The following is a 16,679-nucleotide window of genomic DNA, read 5'->3' on the forward strand; positions in this document are numbered from 1 at the left end:
ACCAAATTGCCCACAAATATCACATTTACAATAAAACCTTTTTTTATTCTTATTAGAGGAGTATTCTTCATGCGAGGAACTGGCCAGAACCAAAAAAATTCAATGTGACTCATGAAAGGCATAAAATAGGTGTGAAACATAAAAAAATTAAATGAAAAATTGAAGACTGATACAAAACAAAATTTGAAAATAAATTACTTATTACTGCCCCTCCCACTTAATAGCATTTGAATGCAAAAAACAATGATTTACATTTAGCAGGAAGAACTGTTTCTGCATTCCTTAGGTTTTACCTCTTGCAGCTTAAGAGCCTTTTTCCATGATCCTTCAGCTATGACTAATTATGCCTTTCCCTACATTTTTCACCTCTGGAAATGCAGAGGAATGCAGAAACAGTTCTTCCTACTAAATCTAAATCGTTGTTTTTTGCATTCAAATGCCATGAAGAGAACTCTCTTTGATCTCAAGGAAGAATATTACAAAAATTTTCTCACACTTACAGCTTTAAATCTTTACAATCCAATGCAGATAGTTTTTAGATTTTCCCAAGCGAGCAAAACAGGGTTGATTAGTCCTTACAATTCAACATGAATTCAAAGATATTTGTTCAAACATGATCAAGAAGTTTTGTTTCTATTCACCCTTGCTTCTCTTTAATAGTAATAAGCAAATACTTTCCGCTGATAAAGGGAGTCATCTTTATTTCCAGATGAATTTAGGCCCTCTATCATACTTAACTTACACAAACACACATCCATGGATTCGAATTCGAGACCTAAGGATTAACAGGCGAGAATGTTACCCCACCACTTCTGAGGCCAATACGATTACATAGGCTTGGAAACTACCTGAAGGGCCCTAAGGTTCAAATTCCAAGTGAAGTCATCAGATACCACCAAACGAAATCCTCAAATTGTAAGGTGGCCATTGGAAAAAAATTGCCCCCCCCCCTCCCTAAATATCTGAGAGACACATACTTGTGACTTTATCAAAAGAGAAATGCTGTTAAGTTTCAATTAAAACTGCATGCGGTTCAAACAGTAGGTGTAGCATAAAAATAAATGAAAAACATGAATACATTCAAGTAAATTCCCCGGTTTAGATGAACTTGACCAAACATAAAATGTGGATACTTCTTAAATATTTTACACGGAGCATTGAGTATGGATATTCAGTAAAATTAACGTCAGCCACTTTTGTTATGACTCGACAGTGTATATTTGTCATGCTTATATCACCACTCAAACTTACCTAGTAGCTTGTCTTCTTCCACCACTACCTCCTCCACCATCCTCCATTGTGGGCGCACAAGGGCCTTAGAAGCCTGGCTCCTTTGCGCCCTCACTTCAAATTTCCACACCAGCTAACTACAATAGATTTGGGAATTAGTAAGGGTATATGGCATTAATACTACGATCTTACAAAGTCGCAAATACATCAACAATTAAGATAACAGCAATATTATGAAGATGCCGCAACACAAAAAGTAAAATTCAGAAAGTTACGCTGCAACCGCAATCAAGGGACTCGACTCCTAGAAAAATTATAAAGAGCCACAAAATAATAAGCGTCTTATGAAAGAAGTCATCAAAGTACATAAAGTTGACTTTTCACGCCCTTATTTTAAATCACCTCTCGCACGTCGAAACAAACTGCATTAAGCCAGCACAGAGATTATTACGTATTCGCAGGATTTACCGTACAAATTATCACAAGCTGATGAAAAATAACTGGGTACCAGTGTTTCTGTGTCCTGCAACTTCCTCACCGATTACAATCACGCCTCTCTAACCTGTATTATTATTATTGGGTACAACAGTAAATAAAACCACCATGTTGTACACATACACCGACACAATCACGATCCTCTCGCATTTTGTTTACCAATGTTCACGTCATATATGGCATGTACCACCAATTCCGAATTGTTGTGAGTTAACATAGATGGAATCTTAATGCTTTCTCATTGATTTCTTCTCAAAAACCTACAGCTAGCAAGGAACTAAACGGTTCCCTTCATAAACAGATAGATTCAATAATAATCGCTAAGTATTTTACCTCGAAGACAGTTCTACTGGAATATACATTGTAGGGTTATACAAAATCGCACCTTCTGGTGACCTCGATACCTTAACCGTTGGTGTTTCCATATCCGACGCTTGTAAAGACAACTTCACTTAGGGAACCGGTGTAACCTTTACACCATACAATCAATTATATACAAAAACAATACAAAAAGACAACCACCAAATGATTACTTACTAACCACAGCAGAGCTCAATTTATCGTATCCTTACCTGTTTATTGATATGGACAAAGGCAAAGCTATATCCCCAGAACAATATTCGTAATCTGCAATCAACACATTTCTATCAAAAACAAATATTTCACATAAATTCCACAAGATCACTCAGCTTTCGTCCCTTGAAACTACGGAAGTCACGTGATTACTTCCGGAAAAGTCCCTTTTTTTCCTCGTATTCTCGTAACACGCCCACCAAATTCAATCAACACTCAGGTTGACTCACGATTCTCTCCGAAGCCAGCGGCGAGCTATCAGATATTTCAGATAACAGTTCGCCAAAAATAGTAGGAACTTTCGCCGACGTAAATATTCTACCATTCATTGAAATACAGGTAGCAATATCAATGCGTTATTTTTTCGCAGCCAACAAACCCTACGTATTCAAACACTTCTCTCATGTTTAATTTAAATTAGTATTATAGCAGGAAAGAACGCCATTTCCTTACGTAAATAAGCGGGACTTTTGAATTTTGTTACTATGAGACCACAGCGATAAAATTAAACTTCTAATATTTTACCATTATAAATGAAACATACATTTTATAAATCACGTAAAAAATAACATCTCCAAACTGAGTGAAAATGAAATTAAATTCGATAATGGATACTTAATATGGAATATGCGCGCTCGAAACTTCCTTGTTTTACGTATGTTCAAGAATGAGGAAAGGTTTGAGTCATGAGTCCGCATTTACCTCCAAATTTTATGCTTCTCATGATAGGTTGACATACATTCTGAATTTTAAGCTAATACTTTCACAGTATATAATTTCGGTACTTAGGTAGAAGCACGTTTTCAGTGCGATGAATGAAAATGCGATATGACACTCCAGAATTTAATTTTATCTCTAGAAAAAGAATTTCAGTGCGATCTGAGAAAAATTCAATATGACACTTCAGAATTAAATTTTCCTTCTAGAAACAGAATTTTTGATCGCTGAGATATTGCAAAATATGTATAGGCAGCCAAATAATAGACAACAAGAAAAAGAAATAATATATTTAATCGTTCATCTCTTGAATGAAAGGCCACATTTAATGCATACCAACTTTCTCCGTTAATTTATATGAATTCCAACCAGATCACACGAATTATCTCCGTTGGTTTCAGGTGAAGCAACCATTTCAAACATCATGTATATATTAACATACAGTTTAATGATTCTATTTCCCCTGCCTCTAATCTGAAAAAGATTATTCAAGTACCATCAGATATAAACCAGACGTTTGCCAGACTGTGTATAGGTTTTGAAGGTCAAGTATTGCCCCGTGTGTACCCCACATAGCACAAAATATCTTCTAGATGTATAGAAAATATCTTCAATGTCCTGGATATTTTAAATATCTGCTAGATGTCTAGAAAATATCTTCAATGTCTTGGATATTTTAAATATCTACCAGAAGTCTAGAAAATGCCTTCAATTCGTGGATATTATAAAAATCTACCAGATGTCTAGCATCTGTCTTTTTGAGCAGAGACCTTTTTTGTATATGTCTAGTGAAATCAAAATTGATAGGTAACTCAGTTACCTATCAATTTATAGGCACTTTGGCAAGGATTTTGGCTTCCTTGAGGTCGATTGTGTGGCTAAATGCTGCATGTTCGGCTACCGCAGGCTTTGTTGATTGCCCCAGTCAAATCGCTCTCTCGAGCTCCTCTAGGCGTGTTTTGACTAATCTGCCTGTTTTGCCAATGTAGTTCTTCCTGCAGGTCTGGCAAGGAATTTGGTAGACGCCTTCCACTTGTAGTGGAGTTTTATCATTGAGAGTTTTTAGGAGATGTTTTATCTGTGTGTGAGGCAAGAAGATTGTCCTAATCTGGAATTTTCGTTGGATATTTCCTATTATGTCAGTCATCCCCTTAATGTATGGCAGGATACGACACGCAGAATTACGACGCCTCTATGGGGAAGAATTCCGACAGCGATCGAAGAAATTCGACAAACTCCGAATCAAGAAGTCATCGCTTCTATGCCAACTATTTTTGCCAAAAGAAAAGGTTTTAAACAGAGACTCATCAGAGAAGCCATTGAAATATCCAAAAAAGAAAAGAACAATTTCAACAGGGACACCGCCATTAAAATTAGTCGTACTTGGCAACCTGTAGTGAGAAAAAACAATCAGGAACCCACTCCTCCAACCTCCCACTCCCCTCCCCCCACCGCCTGACACAGATACCTATCCTAGATACGTTACTGATGCAACACCCTAAATGCCTGAGTTCTTGGGGGCTGCAGTCACAATCAGCTGATTGGAACTGGACCCCACTGAACCAAGTGCTTTATCTTCTAGGAATCATTTCTTACATCCAGTCAGGTTTGTATACACCATACCCTTTGTCCCTCTGCCATATGAATTTTTGACACAATCCTTTTCCAAGAAAGGCACTTCCCCACCTGCCCCTCTTCTACCTTGGTGCCTTCCCTTGGTACATGTAACCGCTTGGGGATGAAGAACTCCAGTTGATGGTTTCCAGATGTGGTTTTCTGAGTTCTATCATACTAAAAGACAGTCATGAGGACCTCAGGACCAAGAAGATGGTCTAAGTATTTATACTACATATCACCGGACAATAAATTTTCACCATAAAAAATCAGAGTTAAATTTTTATTTGGAGCACCAAATTATGAATGATCTATCATCCCAGTACCAGGATCCATGGAACCTAGTCGGTCATTCAAAGGCAAAATGCAAATACTTCACTTAACTCGTTGTTTACTATTAATTTGGCCTTGGTGTCTTTTATGGTTATCTTATTAATCTCATAACTGCTGGTGGTACTATACATTCTCCGTTTGCTTTTTACAGTCCATTTTGATTGAGTTGAGATTTGACTATATTTAACTGTCTGAAGTGAATAATAAGAGTTATAAATCTATCTTGGCCGAACATTAACAGCTGCAAGGCTGACTTAGGGCCACCATTCTGCCAATCAAAGCCAAGGTCTGGCAATTAATTGCTTAGTGTTGAACCACTAGCTATCTCCTATTGGCAGAATGTAGGTCTGATAGTGAGCCACCATTGGAACAATGTTGGGCTGATGGCAGGCAACTATCAGACCAGCATTGGGCTTCTTGTTGGCTGAACATCAGCAATTGCCACATTGCCAATAAAGGCCCCAAGTGGAGAGCCAATGCTAGACTGACATGTTGCCGATCAAAAGTCTATGTTGGGCCAACACTGGGTTGCCACCTGATAATTATATGCAGGTTCACTCATTGATCTGAATGCTACCCATTTCTTCATAAATTTTGGTAGAAAGTATTTGTTTCATCCCTGCCAGCCCTTCTGAGAAAATCAAAGGCAATGAATGCAATGCACACCCACCCAAAAATTCCTAGTTATTTTTAAAATAAAATATTCCAAGCAAAAGTGCTTTCAATATTGTTAGTGCTCCACTGTGTTGCATAGTGAAACACATTTTTTAAATAAAAGGAAAGGTAATGAATTCAACCATTAACCCTTTCGAGACCGCGGAGTTTTCATCTTAGCTTGACTGCTGTACCGAGCCCCAAGAGACTCTTCTTTCTCGTGGTACGGAGCATTTTTGGAGGGCATTCGTTAAGAAGGGTCTCGCTGAACCTTTTTCGACCCCTCCACGGTGGGACTCCGTATTATCTCGGACTCCAAGAGTAGTTGTGCTCCCTCCTTTCCGGGTTTACGACCATACCTGCGGCATTGGTTCGCGGTCAACTTATGTATTGCTTATATGTATTTAGCAAATGGATAATTGTTGCTTGCACGTAAATTACAGACATTGAATATAATTCCTCATTTTTATCTAAGCATTGTCAAATTTTAAACAAAGTTCTAAGGCCATTATCAAAGCATTTAACGCAGCAACAATTTCCATGTTGATGTTTATACATAACTCGAGATATAAGTTAATATTTGTCGTAGAATTTCGTTTAAAAATTGTAAACGCTGCTCAAAAGACAAACAATTCAATTCTTAGTTTATATTTCTTGAGAAATGAACAAATATTTATTTCGAAAATTGACTCTATAAACAATTGTATGACCGCTGTCCCTTACCGCTGAGAGAGGTTATAAAAGACGAAGGGTTCGGGTACCTGCTCCCGGATTCGGAGGGTTAATCCTAAACCCCGAAGCGTTGGGTCCCGAGACAAAGGCGACCTAAACCCACAACCGTCCTGAAAGGGGGAGAGCTCGAAAACGTATATATACGGGTTTCGTTTTCTTGACCGGGAAAATCTCACAGGTACATATACGCCCGTGGTCTCCCGGGTCAGGAAACGTCCACACGTATATATACGTGTACGGTAGGGAAAAGGTTAAAAACGAAGGGAGAAGATACAAACTAAACTATACAAAGCCATATGCGACAAGTCCTTAACAGAAGATGAAACATGGACTTTCATGAAGAACATTATCCAGTGGTGGATTAGGAGGAAGGATGGCCATCCCCCTCCTTCCCATAATTTTTGAATAAATTGAAAAAATTGCAATCCAAAGGCGGCTCTCCAATGAAAGTTTTTATTTCACCAGCTTAAAAACAGTCCGTCAAATAATTGATTAATATCTAAAATAGCTACTTGTCAATGCATATTAGACCTTTGGCAAATTATCACTGAAAGGTATTGCATAGCAAAAAGGCACTGCGGAAAGTGAACAACCGCCCAAAAGAACAACTTTGATCTGCCCCTGACATCATCATTGTTATTGCAAACAAGAATAGAGCAGAGAAACGTGATCATTTTGCCACCTTTATTACTTGCCTGACACATGCATTGAAGTTATTGAAAATAATCACATACGGGAGATTAGAACATAACAAAAGGGTTCCTGGATCAGGACCTATTTGGATTTAAGAAAAGCACGGACAAGAGAATCATAATTAGCCCTTAGATTGCGCTTAAGGTAGAGAATGGAGAAAAACAATACCTTAACAATGCACATGGACTTTAAAAATATAATTTTAATAGGGTGCATTGAAATTGTAAATGAAATTTCTGTACACTTGAAAAACTTGAGTTCACAGTATATGTTAAAATCAAAAAGCTGCAATCACGCTTATACCCAGCAATGGAGAAAGCAATATATAATAAGAAAAGGTGAGAGACAAATCTCTGTACTTTTTTCACCATAATTTTCAATGTTATCACCCAGAAAAGCCATCCATGAAACAAAGAAAAAGTGAATATACGACAAATGACCAACTATCCACAGAGAAACAATTGACATGCTGATATTCACCAACAACATATCAAAGACAGGAAGATTTTAAGAAGATTCTATTAAGAATGGAAAAGACAATGTCAAACTGCAAATCACTTTGAAGAAAACTAAAATGTTAGTCTGCAGCAGAAGAGAGGAGACTTATTGTAAGACCAACATAAAACTAAGAGGTAAAAACTTGAGGATGTTAAATACATATTTTTGCTACCAGGGAAATCAATAACCAGTTAAGGAAAGGCAAAAAGGATATGGTTCATAGGATAGTCCAAAAGGAAAAAGGGTATTCTTCAAAAAGCACATCTCATAGCTGGGAATACTTACAACTTTGAGCAAATCTAGTCTCACCCTTTTCTTCTACATGTGGAAACTCTGGCACAAACTTCTGTGAGAGCCCTTCTTCCAGCAAGTGTTTCATCACCAGAGATGACTTTTCACCTTTCATGAAGCACTTATTTGTTTATCAGTCCTGATTTGAATGTTTCTCCCAGTTTTTCCAATGTACGATTTTTCACTGCACTTCATAAACCTCAGATTTTGAGTTGGTTTTAATAGGGTCTTTGAGATCATAAAGTTACCACCACGCAGTCTTCAGAAGCACTAGAGAAGGTTCACCACAGGAGGAAATGTTTTATTTTTTGACCATGTGTTTTTTTAACTCCTCACCTCTTCTCTCCATGCAATTCCTGATCCACTCTCCAAAATAGAAACATTTCTCATTTCCCTCAATTCTCATTCAATCCAAACTCCTCCACCACCAATTTTTATTTAAGGGTTTGAAAACGGCATTAATCAGCACAACTTCTTAATTTACAGTTATATCCTGTCTTCTACCCACCCCACGTGACTTCATTCCCTATTTTATTTTTTAAAGATTGGTTCAACACATTCAATTTGGGCCCGATTTTCATTAAAGTCATCAAAATCGGCCGTTAAAATAAGACTGAACAATAGAGGGAGGTTTTCGTGCCATAACTTCTCTTCAAATACTGCTTTTTACAAATGGCACACACAGTTCGAAAGAGGGAAGCTTTCTGAAGGCCATACACATGATCAGAAGTGGATATTAGTCACGTACAGAGGTGGAGAAAGGGCTCCCGGCCCGGCCCAAGAAAAGAGGTCCATTGACGTGCTCCATATCACGGCTTGGATGGGACCACGCCAATTGACCTCTTTTCTTAAGGCCACACCATTTTCCTCACTATAGTTTTCCAACTTGTAACCTTAAATTGAAAATCCGACTCCACTAATGATGAATGTAATGAGGTTTTCAATTAAACTGCAGATATGTAAATACCATAAAAATATACTCAGCATTCAAGTGTTTTTATTAGGCCAAAATCAAATTTCTTCTATGCTGGCATCTACATGGCTATGGTATTTCACCAAATCTGTTACATATGCCCTAAGGCCAAGGAAGTGTGAGTCCAACAAGAGTGGATCACATCAGAGCTTAACCCAGGTAGGCCATTTTTGGGAACTTGGAGTAATTTTCCCCGGCAGCCCTGCAGAAGTGACTAGCTCACCAGCTACAAATAACAGCTTTCTATCAACAACTTAGGATTACCTAAGCTGCACCTAATCTCCGATGTAATCATTGCAAAGACTGATTTACCAATCGCACAAATGTCTATCCTGAAAGATAACAAGGAATATTAGCTTTCATGTACACATTGGATAATCTTCAGAAGCCCTCCCTGTAGATGATCTCAGGAGTTCTGTTCATTTCCACAGTTACTCTAATTATTCAAGAGTCTCCGGGAATGTTGGTTAATCCACTAAATAACCCAAAAGAAGCTACTCTGATTACTTCACCAAAATATGCTCACCAATGCTTGATTTCCCTCTAGTCCATTCTTCACTGCCCGTTGGTTTCTTCAGTCTGCATAGAATAACTCTCCTAATTTTTCGCAAAGAAGGCTCGACAAAGCTGGGTTGGTCATCCCTTCAAGAATGACAGATGCTTGAGTGAGAAATTAGGCAACTTAGACCAAGCAGCTACACCTGATTTTCATTTGATAATTCATGGTGGCTCATAATATCCCATAAAAATTCTTCTGATGTAGTGGACAAAGGTACTAGTGACTAAATCCTCATTTTTAACACAATCATTGCCTTAGTCAAACATTTGAGAATGCTTCCAAGTAATAATAGCTTGTATCCATTCTGCTCAAGTATAGCATGAAGGCATTACCTCTGCCTGTGCAGTGATTCTTCAAAAGAGAAGATAAAGTCCTGAATAAGAGGCTATTTTTTCATTGCTCATCATTCAGTTTGATTTATTCTGAAGGCTACATCAATGTAGGTTCTTACTCGGCACACTTAATGGCTTAGACTAAGAGTAACACAAGGGCAATTTTTGCTCATCATGAGATGCCAACAGAGAAGAAATCTGTAAACCAGACCAATACCTTCATAACTTTAAGCTAATAACCTTCTTAATTTCCAGTGCTGAGAAATTCTCCAAGCTTCAACTCATTCCTAGTTTCAGTCACTATGTTTAAAGATTTAAAATCAAATGAAGCAATTCAAGCTTAATCGTATCCATAAGTTGGAAGTAAAGTCATCCGCAACAGAGAATGTTGAGATTTGATTTTACAAGGTAAAAGTCATGAAATGATAGGATAACAGTTACCTTGTGCAACAAAACTGTCTTTCGGAGAACTGAACTTTTGGAGAAAAAAAATTGCAGACCGTGCCTAATACTTCCAAGTTCAGAAACACCTAAGTAACAACATGCAGAAAAAGTCTTGGCTCCCAGGCCAAATACTTCACTGAGAAAACAACAAACTTGAACATGCAAATCTTTCACTTTCATGTGTATGAACTCCTTATTTACATTAATGGACTCACACCCACCATAGTGATACACATTCAACAAAAGAAAAAACAAATATGATTTAGTTTAAAGATTTATATTTATCAAATTAAAAACTCATAGAAAATAACTTGTGCACTTGCAAATAACCTATTACAAAATCCAAAAATGCCATGAAAAACCATTACATGGGTCCACCAGAAAGCAAGGTGAAATAATATATTCTTTGAAATAAATGCTCGTGAGAAAGCACACACAAGCTCATCATAAATATGAATCTAAGTTTTTAACAAAAATCAAGTTAAAATATTAACTTCATCAAATTCATTCAGACATAACCCTTCCAAAATTTTTCAGTACACACTCCTCAATATTCCAGCAAGTATAGCCAATTTCACAATTTGCAGACTTATAAGGCTACTGCACCAACTTCACATGAGGTTCACATTCAAACCAACAAATGAAGCTCCATTTAGCCTCACATTAATAACAATGAAAAATTACAACCAATCTTTCATTAACAGGTGAGAAATAACATTTTACTTATAAATGCAAGAAATATCACGATTGTATTTTGATTTCAATACAATAATAATAAAAATGACATCCATGTAACATTGAAATCTACTCCCAATTGTAAGCAGGCAAGGTTAGGGGGTGCAACAAGGATACTTGACTAGAAGTTAAAGAGGCTCACATTAACAACTTATATACATGAACTAGTACATCTACTGTGTCAATACCGCATTAGCTATGGTAACCATTTATAAATACACGATAAAAAGAATTACCTTAGACCAAAATCATTTGAGTTCATCAAAACTCAAGTATCCTGCTGGTGTACCCATCCTAACCCACTACATCTTCGTATGACCTACAAAATATTTATCGCTAATTTTAAACATTTAATCAACAGTTCACCTATGATACTGCACAAAAATACAGCAGTAAATCATTGCAAGATAAATAATAACTCAGAGCTCTGAAATTTTTGAATAAACCTCAACTACATCATACATTAACAGCAAGTAATATACCTAGTTCCGCACATAAATGCCCATGACCTTAGCATATCATTGCCATAAGAAAGTGTTCTGTAAACTTACATAATGCTATGATTGATTTTATAAAGAGAAACTGCCATGAAATAAATTCATTAAAGAATATCATTGTGGATAATTATCAATAATATTTATACTTGACTTGGCTCAGGCAATTTACTACCTAACATATCATTTAACTAGCTTTCCCTATTAAATTGCAGATAATAACACCATTCAAAGCTATCCTTAGCTTAAGTATTAACAGTTCCATAATAAGTGCAATTTTTGTGTCATGATTTCCACTGAATGATAGAAAACCAAAGCATCCCTTAATTGCTATAGAAAATTTAGCAAGATCAATTATGTTATCTCATGAAACATATTGATTATAAAAGATATTTTATAGGTCACTATTAAATTTAATGAGATGCATTCAATAAAAAATGCAAATGGCAACATTTACGCCTTCGTATGATAGCAAATATATATATTCTTATGCTAACTGTGCCCAGCACCAATAAAAATCTTTCCGAAAAATTAATAGAAGAAAACAAATTCCTGAAACAAAAAAAAAACAAGGGAGTGCAATTACCTTAGCCAAAAGTACATCACAAAGTCACAGCTGCAAAATCATGGCCAGTCATTTATCAACTGATAATGTGAATCCCATTTCTCTGGCACCCATTAATTTCTTTAATTAAAATTTTGATTGTGATTCAGCTGATGATAAATTGAAATAAAGCAAATCAGTTTTTGATAAGAAAATTAATATGTTATCAAAGTTAAAGTTTAGATTACATTTAAATGATAATATATTAAGTGAAATTTACAATTATCGTAGTAGAAATACGATGGTAAAAATATGTATGTATGTAGTTAGAATTGCAATTCTCAGCACCATGAGAACGTTTAGAATCATTTTATACTGAACCTTTGCAAATTTTGAAGAAATTTAATCCTATAAAGTTAAAATATGATATCACTAATGTTCAACTGAAGAAATCCCAAGACTAAAGATCAACCCAAATTCCTCATAAAGATAAAAAATTGAAACAAAATCAGCTATTAATTGCAATGATTTTCATGAAAATGTAAAAGAGTAAGTCACTTAAACAGACATTTTATGAGTTAATCTTAAATGATATTTTAATATTAGTGGAACACATCAAAATTAAATTAATGAGTTCCCATAAATTATGATCAGATGCTATAAAAATTTCAATCCAATTTTGTACTCATTAATTCTGATACAATCACAAATTAGAAGAAAAAACTTGTGCTGGGCAGAAAATGCAGAGCAAGACTAGGCATCTATCTTTAAAACTATAAAATGATGGCTGTTTTTTTTAAGCAAAAATTCACCTTCATACCTTAAACTGGAAATGCATGCTGAAGTACGTATTCCTACACAAAAACCCATTGATTCGTAAAAGCTTGTCAAAAAGGATGAACATCCTATGGTGCAAAAAGTTCCATCACAGACAATGTCAAGGAGACATAATATTTTCCAGAACCTGCCAGAAGCTTACTCCCTCGTAATAAGTACACATTGAGCCATGAGGAGTGGTGCTACATGAATTCGTGCCCCACATGTGGGCCATGCTAGATGTTGAAATTACAACTGGAAATGCTCTTTTAACTATCACACATCAGCTCCAAAGATAATTCCAAAAACCTTTCATGTCAACAATATTTCAGCCAGTTCAAATAACTATGAAAATCAAAACATAATGGTAAAAAAAACTCAACTTGGTTCTATCCGTCAACGTCCTTTTAACAAATAAATTCCTTCGGGTTAAGGATGCCATACCAAGGAGGCCTCCAGACCAACAGCTCTCAAGAAGGGGTGTCACATTTGCAGAAGCAAGGATCAACGGCTGAAGAGGGTTAGGGTAACCAATCGACGTTGGAGGGGAGACACAAGCACCCTCCTGCTTCCTCAGCTTACCAGCAGGATCCAGCTCAGCACATGCACCCACCCTCTTGGTCCACAGCTTCTGTTGCTTGAGGAGTCCTGCTCTGAAGATCGACAGCTGTTTGATTTGATGCGAGGGAAGATTGTAGGGAAGAAGACAGTTGAGAAAGCAATGGGTCAAGGTAAATACTGTTTTTCACAATTTATTCCTAGCAAGTTTCATTCAATAAAGAAACAATTGTCATGATGCTTGTTAACCATACCATTTTAGCTTCCCCGCAATTTACTTAATTTATTAATTACCTATAATCTATTAGACACAATGCTACTTTTAGAGGGAGAGGAAGGGAAATGAGGTTAAGACAAATATAAGATAAAATAAAGTGACCCAAGATAACACATGGAACTATTTATAAAACAACAATACTTGATGGTATGTGAGATTTAAAATTCCTTCAGTTAAATTATAAAAGATGAAGGTAAGCTCAGGTTAGTTCTTGATCAAAACAACGAATTGTTGCAATAAACAATTGTATGCAGTGTTGTACACATTGTAACTGCACACTGAATAGAATTTAATAAAGTTGATTTTTTGGGATGGTTAATATTTATTAAGGATTAATGAACTTGAAAGACATAAAACATGGCCAACTTAACTACACCTTATGTTCCATTATTATGAGCTTCATATGATATAATAACTTTAACTTTCTGTTGACAGTGAGTAAAATGGAAGGGTGATAATTGATGCTTCATGTCATGATAAACTCAGATGTCTGATAGACACCATGTGAGAACTCAATGATGGCAGAAAACTAATATTTAGCATTAGCACTACACCTGTTAAAATGACATGCATGCCATTTATTAACTACACTCCAAACATCAATGATGATCTAGTAACCATTTATTTTTCCGTTCACAGAATCTAAGCAATATTCTTTTAAAAAATCGTGCCTGCACTTGATGGTTTACATAATGTCAGTTTCTATGTAAGCTGTTCCAAAAGGATCAGTTTGATATAAATTGAAGTACAGTTCCCTTGATGCTATGACCAACCGCACAAGGGATTTGAATACAGTCAAAGTTCCATTGATCTTTTTGCAATGTAGTTATGGCTACAAGATGCTAACGCTGTAAGGCCACCACATGTGTGATAACATAAAATCGAAGTTGAGAGATACACTTCGATTTAATACACCCCCATGCCATATGCCACTGCTATACAATTACTTCCCAACATTTTACAAGGAGGGCATTAGGACTTTAGTCTAATTAATTCATTTAAGTTGATGGTTTCAGGCATTACTTTATGGAAGTTGCTCATGATGAATGAAAAATGTACTTTGTTTTTCCACATATATTTATTTACACGCGACCACGGTTTCAACGCACTGCGTCATCATCTGGCGAGGAGTACAAAGAAAGATCGTCTTATATATAAACCAGAGTAGTGGGGAGGGGTGGGTAATCAAGAGGTAGGGGGAGGTTGGGAGGGAGGAGGGGAATGGGGGGGGTTAGGTTTTCACTGGTTGAAAAAGCCAAGGGGATGTGAGAGGATGGGGAGGTAGGAAGGGTCGATGCAATCAAGCTGACTAAATGCAGTGAAAGGTGGGCAAGGAATGAGAGGTAGGGGAGAGAGGGAAGAATACAAAGGACATTAACCAAGTACAAAATTTTCCATGTTTGTGAGCATGGGCGGGGTGCGTGACGGTTGAGGGAAAACCACTAATGTGTGAGGGTATGGGGTTGATGGAAGAGGGAAAGGTTGAGGAGTGGGGAACGGGAAGTGTACAGAAGGTCATTAACAATATCACCATTGGATCTTACACATTTTAAAATTTCCACTTGCTCTAGAGCGTCCAGCCTGGGGCCTTTACTTTCACAATGTAGGATTTCCAAGGAAAAATCGCTGGTGTGGCCTTTGTCTAACAGGTGTTTAGCGAAGTTGGAGTTGGCATTGTTATGTTTAAAACACGCTACGTGTTCTTTTAGTCTTTCCCTGAATTTCCAGCCAGTTTGTCCAATATACACTGCAGAACACTCGCACTTAAGTTTGTAAACACCACTTTTTTCTAGACTTGGGATGTCGTCTTTGGATTTTGAGAAAAAACTCCTTAGATTATAATCATTATAGAAGGCAGGTCTGATTAGATTTTTTGGGAGGGGTTCCGTAAATGGATTTCGTGGACATTTTTTGTATTTTTCTCCGATAAAGCTTATCAATCATGTCGGTTTTATAACCGTTGTTGATGGCTATCTGTTTAATGACGTTGAGTTCTTTTTGAATATTCAATGGCAACATAAGAATTCTAACTCCACTTAATCAACCGCCTTCCCCATAAAATACTTATCAATATCTCCTCTCCACTTAGTACTAATTTAATCTACACATCTCTTCTATCTTTTCTCGCTATTTCCTCCACACACCCACCTAGTGTAGCACATATTCGCTACTTTTCCTCTCTGTCCATCTCTCCTTGCCCATTTTCCACTCTGGTCACATTTCCACCACGTCCAGCTCATTCAAATCCCCCTTTATTCAGCAGACACAATTACATATACACTATCGAGGGCCACATTTCAGATCATTCTCTTCCCTTATCTTTTATTTATGCTCTCACACACTGACCCTCTCCTTAGATCTTTCTGATTTAAATATGCATCCTTGTTAACAATATTATCTCCCTTTTGTATTTGCTACTTAGTCTGTTGTCCTCTGATATGGGCCTATTTCTGCCTAACTGTTCGACCTCCACCATTTTTTTTCATACTGAGTATTAAGTCCCTCCCCCTTGGAATTTAACAGAACCTTAACACTTTAACCTTCTAGTGATTAATGTTAATGCTATACAGTTCACATTGTGTACCTAGTTCATCTACCAGCACCTGAAAGTCTTTTGCAGACAACCCAGCAAACATAACCAATTTATACATACAATTGCCCTCTATCTCCTACATCTAAGTTTTCCCAGATCTTCCTTACCTTCTCATTGTTACACATGTCACGCAGAAAGGGCAATAGCAAAAGCCTTGTCTGCCAACCCAGCCCTTTAACTGCAGACTGAGATTCTCCAATAGGTACTTCTGTGCAGTCACAGCCATACAGATTACATATCTATCCCTCCAATGTACACTTACCATCTAAAGAATGATCTTTAACTTACTCTAATCCATTTCATCAAATACTTCCTCAACATCTACAATGCAAATAAACATGCTTTGTTATATGTACTCTAAATTCCTTTCTACTCAAGTCCTCAACGCAACAATCACTAACCAGGCTGAATTCCCATTCCTAAATGAGAACTGATCACCCTCAGAGGCAATGCTAGCTCTCACCTTTAGGCACCAGTTTATGACAACTTAAGCCACATATTAACTTACAGAAAAAGGTGTTTCT

At 36.8% G+C, this 16,679-nt stretch overlaps 2 protein-coding genes across 4 annotated transcripts in view; both read right to left on the reverse strand.

Annotated features, from left to right (window-relative positions):
- LOC124153733 (beta-arrestin-1) overlaps positions 1-2,512 on the reverse strand; it is a 50,942-nt gene extending 48,430 nt beyond the window's left edge. For 2 of the 3 annotated variants that reach the window (XM_046527067.1, XM_046527068.1), the window contains exons 1-2: positions 2,298-2,512; positions 1,252-1,367 (exon numbers count right to left, since the gene is read on the reverse strand). In XM_046527067.1, coding sequence (XP_046383023.1) covers positions 1,252-1,298 — 47 coding nt within the window. In that variant the 5' untranslated portion in view covers positions 1,299-1,367; positions 2,298-2,512. Of the gene's footprint in view, positions 1-1,251; positions 1,368-2,110; positions 2,130-2,297 lie in introns of those variants that run through there. The other variant, XM_046527069.1, reaches the window with a different exon arrangement.
- Positions 2,513-10,399: 7,887 nt separating this feature from the next.
- LOC124153734 (ras-related protein Rab6) overlaps positions 10,400-16,679 on the reverse strand; it is a 40,792-nt gene continuing 34,512 nt past the window's right edge. The window contains exon 7 of the mRNA XM_046527070.1: positions 10,400-13,394. Within this exon, the coding sequence (XP_046383026.1) occupies positions 13,324-13,394 (71 nt within the window). The 3' untranslated portion in view covers positions 10,400-13,323. The remainder of the gene's footprint in view (positions 13,395-16,679) is intronic.

This window comes from Ischnura elegans, chromosome 2, assembly GCF_921293095.1.
Source record: "Ischnura elegans chromosome 2, ioIscEleg1.1, whole genome shotgun sequence".
NCBI lineage: Eukaryota > Metazoa > Arthropoda > Insecta > Odonata > Coenagrionidae > Ischnura > Ischnura elegans.